The sequence below is a fragment of the Phoca vitulina genome, unplaced genomic scaffold (assembly GCF_004348235.1).
Source record: "Phoca vitulina isolate PV1807 unplaced genomic scaffold, GSC_HSeal_1.0 scaffold7, whole genome shotgun sequence".
Taxonomy (NCBI): Eukaryota; Metazoa; Chordata; class Mammalia; order Carnivora; family Phocidae; genus Phoca; species Phoca vitulina.
Window position 1 is genome coordinate 40,303,940 of NW_022589710.1, and position 10,855 is coordinate 40,314,794.

At 47.3% G+C, this 10,855-nt stretch overlaps 1 protein-coding gene across 2 annotated transcripts in view; it reads right to left on the reverse strand.

Annotated features, from left to right (window-relative positions):
• Nucleotides 1-1,206: 1,206 nt before the first annotated feature.
• Nucleotides 1,207-10,855, reverse strand: part of DCAF5 (DDB1 and CUL4 associated factor 5) — a 106,957-nt gene continuing 97,308 nt past the window's right edge. For both annotated transcript variants that reach the window (XM_032405399.1, XM_032405398.1), the window contains exons 8-9: nucleotides 8,983-9,110; nucleotides 1,207-3,086 (exon numbers count right to left, since the gene is read on the reverse strand). In XM_032405399.1, coding sequence (XP_032261290.1) covers nucleotides 1,329-3,086; nucleotides 8,983-9,110 — 1,886 coding nt within the window. In that variant the 3' untranslated portion in view covers nucleotides 1,207-1,328. The remainder of the gene's footprint in view (nucleotides 3,087-8,982; nucleotides 9,111-10,855) is intronic.

Sequence of the window (10,855 nt, forward strand, 5' to 3'; positions counted from 1 at the left end):
TCTTGCCACTACTCTGCCTTTTCATGACATCTGTGACGACGAGATATCTGGTCCTTCCTAAGTCTTCCTGTCTTGTGCAACCCTTCATGCATAACTGACTGGCCGGACCACTGTGATGCTGAAAGTCTCTTGGTCTTTCTCCTTCTCAGTGAAATGGAGTCTCTTCTAGCAGCCAGGAGTCTTAAACCAGAGACTCCTCTCTGCCTCCTAACCCACCAACTCAACAGTAATCTGCTTCTTTCGAGGTGCCCCCTGCTCTGCAAGATCTAGTCAGGACACCACAGCCTCTGCTACATGCAAGCCTGCGGGAAGACGCCAGTTCCTTCGATTCTGACCAATCATTTTGGGTTGAATTAAATGAATATAGTACCACACCCTGCTCTTCACGACACTTCTTCATTAACAGACCTAGAACATTTGCTTCAGTAGTCTGAGCACAAAGCTCTTGAGGCTGTCTTTCCCCCTCCTCTCATCACGTGGGGCCAGGGAAGCGCCCGTTGGCCTTTACAGTGCCTCTTAGGACCTAGCACCTCAGCAGTTCGAGTGTTGCCCACAACCAGTCATAGTTTACGGCCTCCATGCAGAGTGTGGTGCAGCACTGCTCAGTCGGCCATGGGTGAAATTTATCAGGGGTCTGTGTCCTCTGGAATCTGATCTTACGCGCTAACCTCTCATTTGCATTAAAACCGCTCCACTTTTAGTACGTCCACATTCAATGCTCAATGAAGAAGTGCTACTGAGAGAAAACATGGACGATTTCCCTAAGAAAGGACCCATGCTTTCCATTCCAGCACAGCCAATGGGCTGAGGGCCTGTTCCCACTCTCCCCGTCATTCTTTCAGCACAGATCCATGACTCAGCGGCAGCACAGCCGGGTCCAGCAGGCCCTCGCTGTTAAGACCCGAACACCTACAGCATGTATACAAGGTGAGATGGCAAAAGATACAGATCCACAGATCCTTTCTCAGGGAGAACTGAAAGCCTCTGAGACAATGAGCTCACACGTGCCGGTGAACACACACAAGAACAAGTCAAACGTCTCAACAAGGATTTACTTTAACAAAACGCACAGGTACGCGATGCTCAAGTCTTACTAGAAAGGAGTCACTTGGATTTTTTTTCCCTTTCCTTACACAGCACAAGCCAACGGCCAGCTAAACATCCAGACCCATTACTGACGAGAAGGGAGCAGCATCAGACACAAAATTTCAGGCCCTGGTTTTATGTGCCTTTAATACTTTTTTCCTTTCCTCTGTGTTCACTAAACAGGATTAAAAAATTTTTTGTAAAGCTACATTTCATAGCTTTTTGTTTTCCCTTTGTATTTATCATGTTTTTAATTTCTTCTCTGAGGAGGAATTCTCTGAATCTGTATCTTCCAATTCGACTCGGTGCCTTTTGAGGCCACTATGGCCATGAACAGCCCTGCTGCTGTCTGTGTCTGGGGGGTCAGTGGGGTCCTCTCTCGTTCCAGCACTGGGGGTCTCACAGGCCATTTCAGACCCACAACAATCTTTGTGTAGGAGTGTCCCTGTCAGGGACAAGTTATCATGGTCAGTGTCCGAATGTCCTGGAGAAGAGCACACCACTGCCTCCAGCTCTCCAAAGTTCTGCCCGTTGTTGTGGGGGTGAGGGGGGCGGGGGTGTAAGCGTCCATTGTTGTGGTTGGCACAGATGGTTTCGAGGCTCCTCTCCTCACTGTCATCAGACTGGGTCCTGGGACAGCTGCCAGACCCGCTGCTGAGAGTGGAGCCAGATGCCTTGGGGACAGGAGGAGAGGGCGGCTCCTCAGCCCGGCTGCTTAGGGCCTTCCCATTGAGCTTCTTGGTTTCAAAAGAGTGTTCTACAGAGCCACCATTGTTAGTGTCCTGTGAGGGATCCTCCGGGGCCTCTGCCCAAGGGTGGCTGCTGTGCTCCTGGCCTGGGCCATTGCTGGGATTTCTAGCAGAAGTCCCTTCTTTGGAAGCATCCTTGCTGCGACCTTCAGGGGGCAGGTCCTGGTTCCGCGGGCCTACGGTCGTGCCGAGACAGGCTTCCTTACTGGAAGAAGGGGCTGGGCTGTCCTTGTGGCTGGTGCCCGCTCGCCCTTCATCGGCCTCCCCAGACACGAGCGAGCTCTCTCCATCTTTGTTACTGGAGTAGGAGATATAGGAGTAGCGGAGCCACTTGTAAGCTTTATAAATCTTTCGCTCGACCGACTCGATGTCAGAAGTCGGCGAGGCCCGGCTGGGCTGAATCTCCAGCGTGGAAGTGCTCCGCTCAGGGGAGGAGTGGGGAGAGGAGGAGAGGTCGTCCACTTTGATCTGGGGGTAATCATAGTTGTCTTCTCCGATGTAGGTGCTGGCGGGCTTGCTGGGGGGGGCGGGCCTCTCCTCTCGGGGCGCCTTCTGCCGGCGCCGCAGGGTATTGCGCTGCCGTGTGGCCGTCCGCCGCTCGTTCAGCTCCTCCTCGTCCTCCGAGCTGCTGGAGCTGCTGGAGCTGCTGGACTCGTCTTCAGGGCTGGGAGACCGCGGCCGGGGGAAGAGGTCTGTGTCCAGCTCCACCTCACAGGCGTTCTCTTCCGAATCGGACTCGTTGGAAAGGGCCAGGAGGCGTTTGTCCTGGTAGCGCCGCAGAGCAGACAGGCGCTGCTGGCGGGACGCGGCCTCTGCACACGTGGGCGGTGGCGGCGGCGACGCCCCTGAGTTGGCGGTGGTGACCCGAAGGGGCCCCAGGTGGAAGGCGCTGTCGGCATTCTCGTCCACTGTGGGCGGAGGGGAGCGGGGCAGCGAGGCCGAGGACTCGGAGTCGGTGTAGCCCGAGCGCTCGCTGACCCCCGCGTGCAGCTGGAGGATGGTGCTCTCGCTGAGGTCGCTGTCGGAGTCAGAGCTCCAGCCCTCGATCTCGCGGCGCACCAGGGAGTCAAAGAAGGCCATCATCCGGGGGTCTTCCTGCACGGACTGGTTGGCGTAGTCATGTGACAGGCCATGCCCACTGTTCAGCACCAGGCTGATGTACTCTTCGTGGGTATAGAGGCAGCGGGAATCATCCTCAATCCGACCGTCTAGGTCTCCCGTACATCCTGGCTGCTTGTATGGGCTCCAGATCTGCACAGAAGGCAAAAACAAAACCAAGGAGGCCTGATTGGAAAGTACTCCAAAGCTGGTGGAGATAAAGAACACTAAGGCAGAGCTTCTCCAGGCCCTTCCTGTCATTCAGCCAGGACTTGCTAACCAGCTTTAAAAATACATTCTTTACCAGACTGGATTATGTGGGCCACATATGAAAGCAGAGGCTTCGGGAGTCAGGTGTTGGAAAAAGCACTGTCTAGGCCATAGGATTAGCCTCGGTGTCAGGAAACCTAAATCTTGTCTCTTGACCCAGGATAGTCACACACCATCTCCCCTATGAGCCCCCTCCCCTTTAGCTACTCTGTGAGTAGCTTGGAAATTACAATGACTCCCTTCATAATCGTGAAGGATAGGGGATGACTTGAAGATTGGCCAGTGTGTTCTAAACTCTCAGAAGACTGAAGCTGCGCACAGAGAGGTACCACTTTTCCAAAGTGAAAACACACCCAGCAGTCAGTCCCCTGTGGTAGTTATTATTTCAGCCTATAACTCCACTTCTCCCCAACTGCAACATTTCTATTTTTAACTAATGGGAATTGCTTACTGGCGCTTGATAAGAATAGCCAACTGCCTACACTGCAGTTCCCTCTTGGACATGCAGGCAGTAGTTACCCAGGAAACTGGGTTCTCTTAACCAGGTTGCTGCTAACCTGCTCCCCAACTCTCCTGTTAGCTGCCGGAATAGGCAGGACACCCCCCGCCCCAAGACCATGGCCCCATCCCTTAACACTCTTCCACTCTATCATCAGAGACATGGGCTGAGAGCCAAAGGAACTAGGCAGAGCTAGGACTCAAACTCAGGTCGGCCTGACTGCAAAGGCCCAACTTTACAAGTGGAATAAGTTAGGCAAAAATCAAGTTCAAGGTAATTAAGCTGTCACTGCAGATGAGAACAATTAGCTTCACCTGACTACCAGACTGGTCCACAGAGCAGCACACAGACGCTCAGTTACATCAGCCGGTAGCCATGGCAACTCAGATGAAATTCCAGGCGATTTTCTTGCCTGACAGGCTGGTGTCTATCTTTAGATGGCATCCAACCCAGAAAACAGGGCTCCTCATTCTCTATCCTCTATCAAGACAATGGCTTTGCTTCCCCAAAGCTATCCAAGGACAAATTCACCTCCTTGTGAGCACTTCTCTGAGGCCCCATCCTTCCCATGCTTTACTTGCAACTTCTGAGAGGTAGCACCTTTTTGGAGGATCTCCAGTTCAAAAGGGGCTGGAAAAACCTAGGTTAGCTCTCTTCATCAATTCCCAACTCAGATTCATTTCTCCTTCGACTTTCTTTGCTGCCTGCAACTCCTCAGGTGTTCTCCCCTCTCCATCCTCACTACCTGACCCAGCAGAGGTTTAAGGCAGTGGTCCTCACACTCAGGAGTGCACAGGGGTCACCTGAAGAGTCCTACCGGTGTTGACTCCTGAGCCCCACCCTTAGAGATTCTGATTCACTAAGTCACCAGCAGGTACTGGGGCTCTGCGTTTTTAACAAGGGGGATAGCAACTTTTTAAGAAACACTAGAATATAGTTAGAAAATAAGTGGCAGAAAATAAAGGATTTGTCTGAAGAGATTCTCAAATTCTATGTTTTGAGACATTTAGACATCGCCTTCAACAATAGGCTCAACTACAAATGACTATCTCTGCAAACAAATGTCCGAGGGAATAAAAGTTTGGTGGCTTAGAAAGGGAACTGAGGGGTCCCTTAGGACTTTTGGGGGGGTCTTATCCTATATTCCAGGCCAGATCTCTTACTCTCCCAGTTTAAAAATGGTAAAATTTTACTAACCATATTGTCTTATATGAAGATAAATCTATACGTGCTTCACAGAAACACAGAATTTGTTAACAGAAGTACAAAATATTAATGGTGGGATGCTGGTCCAACTATGCAACAAGCCAATTTCTAGGTTCTAATCTACCACCCAGCCCCTATGTCTTCACTTCAGGAATGAAAATCATTAACACTGAAAGTCAGCTTTTATTTGGGCTCTGGAATGTATTAAGCTGAGGTAGACTTTCATTCCTGAAGCTTGGAGTAATGGAACAAAACGCTGGATCAGGAGGCAGGAGACTTGAGTGTGGGTTCCTACTCAGCTTGGGTTGACCTTGGATAAAGCTCAGCTCCCTGATCTAAACAGTGAATTAGATGGGTCTCATCCAATCCTAAGGTTCAGAGCAGACCAAAACCATCATCCCAGACAGCTAGTTTGCAATCCTCCAGGGACTTGTGGCTCAGAGCTGCACGGGCAGGCAGAACAGGTAGGAACCCCAGCCCCACCACTTCACAAGGCCCTGGGCAAATGACTTCACTCTTGAACACATCTTTTCTCATCTGTAGAAATGAGAATGATGAAAATACATAACCTATACCAAAGTACAGAAAAATGTGGTGCTTTCTCTTTCACTTGGCAGCTAAATACCTCAACCAGGAAGGTTTAGACCCATCGTCAAAGAGATTTTCGAACATCAGAAGTACTGACCATCCCTATTATCTTAGTCCTCATCCTAAAAATAACAGTTTCGAAGTATTTGTGAAAGTGTTTATTTCTTTGCACTGAAAGTCAACAACTCAGAAGTAAAGCACCAAAAACACAACCTCCTGTTGCTAACATGTTAAATGTGGCTAGGCAAGCCTCCTCTTGGGGCAAGGTTCATGAGAAAAGGAGGAGGGATAAGCAGATTTCTCTCCAAGCCCAGTGAAAAGTTTAGCTCGGGGGCTGCTGAGGGGAAAAGATGCCGTTCAATTCTTATTCAAACATTGTCAAAATGGAAAGCAATTAAGTAGCAAGTGTTCTGATCCACACAGGTACCCATGACATGCTTGACATAGCAGCTCTAAGCCCCCTCCTCTTTGTGCTATTGTACTAAATTAGGAAATCTGACTACCAAGAAAATCTACACTGATAGGGGCCTAAATATTTAGGCTATTTAAGGGTTCTCCGCCCTCTCTAATCTGGCTTCCGAGACCTTCTGGGCCCACCTCCTGCCCACCTACCAGCCTTGTATCTTAGTCCTCTTTTTTTTTTTTAAGATTTTATTTATTTATTTGACAGAGAGAGACACAGCGAGAAAGGGAACACAAGCAGGGGGAGTGGGAGAGGGAGAAGCAGGCTCCCCGCTGAGCAGGGAGCCCGATGCGGGGCTCGATCCCAGGACCCTGGGATCATGACCTGATCCGAAGGCAGACGCTTAATGACTGAGCCACCCAGGAGCCCCTTAGTCCTCCTTTCTTGTGCTCTTCCCTTTGGCCAAACATGATCATTTTCTGAACAGGTCCTACGCTTCACTGCTTCTGAGCAATTATTCATAAGTATAATGCCTGGAACACAATAGGTGATCAATAAATATTTATTGATTCAACAAAATAATTAACTATCCATTGCCTCCACTTTTATTCCTCATATCTTACTCCTTCCTTTTGCAGTCTTCATTCTTCAAATTCTAGCTCAAATGTTACCTGCCCGAGATTATCCCAGATGGGAAAAGATCTCTCCCTCCCCCAGAGCATTCTGTTTCCGTCTCTTGTGTAGCTTTTCGTTGTATTTATTTCTTGTCTCTCTTACTGGGTAACCTGCATTACCTTTTTTTGCCTTTATGTTCCCCAAAGGGCCTAGCACAAATGGCACATATTAAGTCCATCACAAATATCATAGGTAAGTAAATGAATATTGGTCTTTTGAGAAAAAAATGTCAGCATTTGCCCTACCTTGCCCCTCCAGGCTTAACTATAAATAACAAACCCCCTCTTTTGCTAAGCATGGACATTCGGGGGCTAGAGACCTGTGATGGGTGAGAAGAAGCTGGCCCCGACAACTGGGATTCTTCTTCTCTGGGCTCGGACAGCAGCAATAAAGGACAAGGGAGAAGGTGGAGTGAAGTGGAGAGAAAAAGGGTCTCAGGCTGGGCTAGAACATTATGCTCTTTGAGCCATTGATCCTCTCAGAAATACAAGCAGGAAAGTGACGCTTATTAAATAGTCAGTTCAGGCACAGGTAATTCACAAGGCACTCCAGGATGGCAAGTCCCTGTTAGCATCCTCACTTGACAGCTGGGGAGGAGACTCAAAGAACTGTTTAAGGGTACCAGCTGTATTGACTTTAGGTTTCAAATGGCTAAATGAGCCTCCTGGTGGGGCAGGGTTCAGACACCACTAGAACCTGGAAGCAGTGAGTGCCATAGTTCAGTCTGGATAACCTCCCAGAGAAAACATTTTCTTCTCTTATTCCTCTGAGAACTTGGCTAGTTTCCACACTATGACCTTTACGTTAAGGACTCCAGTTGACTAAACAATAATTGGGGAGACTAAGTACAGAAGCATCCCAGAGTACACAGCCAAGCAGGAATCTCTCTACTAAAAGAGATGCCCGAGCAGAGCTATCTGAAAAAGAGAATGACATCAGCAGGCCTAGAGATGACATGCTACTGTGCCAACCCATTAGTCATAGGCCAAAGGAGAAGAGATGGCAATTTAAGGGACAGGGCCAATCCATGACTGTCCAGTGAAGGACGACTGAGACGACCACCTCCTCAGAGGCCTCTGGCTGCCTGCTGCCTTCTCAGCAGCATGGGGAGGGTGAGAGGCCACTGGGAAGAACAAAGAACAGGGCTCTATCCTGACTTTACCACTAATTAGCTGTGTAATTAACCTCAGATGGGTAGTTTATAATTGAAATCTCACCATCTATTTAAAAAAAAAAAGTCGGTAAAAATGATCTAGAAGTCCTGCTCCAGCTCTGTGGGAAAATGTGTGCAATCATGAAAGTCAGCCCTGATCCACAGGACCAATAAAACTTACATAAAGGAATTTGGAATGAGGACAAATAAAAATATTGACCCATCCTCCAACGTTACATTTCTGATAGCTTCCCTTGCCTCAGAAACAACTTGGTTTAACTCTATACGGAGGGAGGGAGGGAGGGAGGGAGGAAGAGAGGGAGGGAGGAAATGAAAACCACCAAATCATCACAAACCAATTTTTACCTTTTTCCTTATACCTTCCCTCAGGTTTTCAGTATCATTTTAGGGAAAAAAAAAAATAGGAGTTTTAACTTTTAGGGGGTGATTATCATCTATCCTTACTTAAAAATCAAGTTATCAGAGAATCCTAAAGGATTCATCATTTGCCGCAAACCTTCATTTACACAGATGTGGAAAAGGGTCACTAGCAACTGGAATGTGAGTGACAGGCAGCGGGCCGTCCTCCTGTGGACACAGGCCAGGCTGGGTCTCTCGGTTGCACGCTCTAGATACATTCCTTGACCGGGTTAAGTTCATTCAGTCGATGTGCAATTAATGCAAGCGTTTAGCCTCAACCACAACCACATGCAATGGTTTTTGATATGTTCTGTGACAATTTAGCTACGGTTCTGGCAGTCGCTTAGTGATGTCTGTGCCATATTAGTACAGCAATTAATGCAAAGTACACACCGAGTAACCGAGGGGATGGTGGCTTCCAGATGAGGTTTGGAAAGCAGAACGCATCAGACTCAAGATCAAAGGCCATTGGAAATGCAGTGGCATACAAGTGGTGTCTAGTTTCAAAGCCTAGTGACTATTTTAAAAGTGGTCCTGAAAGGAGGGTTTTAAACCACTCTTTTAATATCAATTTTTCGGTATTTTACAATATGTTAAAATAATTGAAAAAAATTTTTAAGTAATCTCTATGTGCAACGTGGGGCTTGAACTCACGACCCTAAGATCAAGAGTCACATGCTGTACTGACTGAACCAGCCAGGCACCCCAAAATAATGGAGAATTTTGACAGACCTTTAGTATGTTTTGGTATGAGGTCCTATATATATTGATCTAGTTTCTTCCAATTATGAATTGTAATAATTTGTCTAAAGAACAGAAGGGGAAGGTGCCTCACCTTGATAATCTTTTCTACACCAGAAGAGCAGATCATGTAGGTGTGAGGGTTAAATCGGACCTGGTTAACAATAGACCGATGCCCTTTCAGCACCATGAAGGCTCCGTTGACCACCCTACCAATGCCACCTGGGAAGACAGAAGGAAACAAAAATCAAATGATGAAATGGGTAAAAGTAAATAGGTTCCAGTAATGGCAGACAAACAGCTCTGAAATGGAGCCAAGATTTTTATTAACTATGCCACCAGGAGAATGCTTAATCTTACAGATAAAGTTGCTATGGAAAGAGGGAAGATGAAGTATTCTCTCAGCATATGTGCTCTTACCAAGAGCCTTTATTTAGCCTTTAAGCATTGCCCACGCCCACCCACTGCAATTCCATTGTCAATGAAGCCCCAGCCACTTAAAACATTTCGCAAGTTTTTGATCCTCAAGATAGAACCCAAGCGTTACCTTAGAAAAGGCCAGTCATGAGCAAAATAAGACTGAACTGCTTGGGAACAGTTAGGCGTCTGAGCCAGGGACATGCAGAACCAGAAGCATACAGTTACTTACACGCACAAAAAAAACCTCTGATCCATTTGCCCTTAATTTCTATGATGAAGGTTACAAACAAACAAACACACAAAAGCCACTGGGAAAATAATGGAGAAAATCCTTTTGTTACCCTGACAGCAGGGAGAGCTAGGGATAAAGAAAGATTTGTGCCACTTTCCCGACAGGGAGAGCCCAAGTACTGAGAATCTGAATTAGAATAAGGGGCTTAAAGACACCATGTATGGATTAAAATCAAGAGGCCACTAATAAAAAGTTATATTTTAAGGACCATCCTGTAGGCTTTCTTCTTCTGTGACTGAGAAAAGCACCAGATGCCTGGAACTTATAACACAAATTAAGATGTCATCATTTATAAACTTGGAATAATCTCAAAGGTTCAACTTCACTGGTAAGGGCATCACACACAGAACACATGCACCCATGTTCTCAACAAGGTCACTTCTGAGCAACCATCAACAGCTCAGTACACATAGGCCAGCCTGTGTCCCCAGCCAACTGGCAACCTATGATGCATTCAGGCACAAACAAATCAGCGTTCACTCATCTAAGCAGTGAACACCATCTTAGCCTACCGGAAGCATGGCCACTAGGGCACAAAGTAGCACCAGGCAGTTTCTGCTCCACATGCCTCCACCCTACTCCCAATGCCACCTTGTTCAAACCTTCATTCCAGACATTTCTCATCTCAGTGTCTAGAGGGACAATGACTAGCACAACATCCCTTCTCTAGAAATAATCTGGTTCTGGAGAAGATGTCTTCTGCTTTTGGCCTCCTGACACGCCTCCCCTTTTGACTCATGGAAGATATCCCTCTTGGTTGCCATGTACATACACATCTCTTTTTTGACAGCAAGAGCTTTCAGATCTGCCAACTAGCACTAGGTGCTTACACTACTTGGTCAGTGACAAAATGTTCTTTGCCTAATTTTTCCATCATATTTGATGTTATTTTTTAAAAGGTTTTATTGATTGATTGATCGATTTGAAAGAGAGAGAGAGTGGGGGGGGAAACAAAGGGAGATGGACAAGCAGACTCCACGCTGAGCACAGAGCCTGATGGGGGGCTTGATCTCACGACCCTGAGATCATGACCTGAGCCGAAATCAAGACTCAGAAGCTTAACTGACTGAGCCACTCAGAAGCCCCTGACATTATTAATATTTGAATTATCCGGGATGGATAACACACGTAAAGCTATTCATATCTCAACCCAACATCATCAAGTTTGCTAATAAACCATAAAGGAAAATGACTAGGGCATAGAATTGATATGTTTTCATTGATCAGGAAAGGCTAGGGGCCCCTAGGTGGTTCA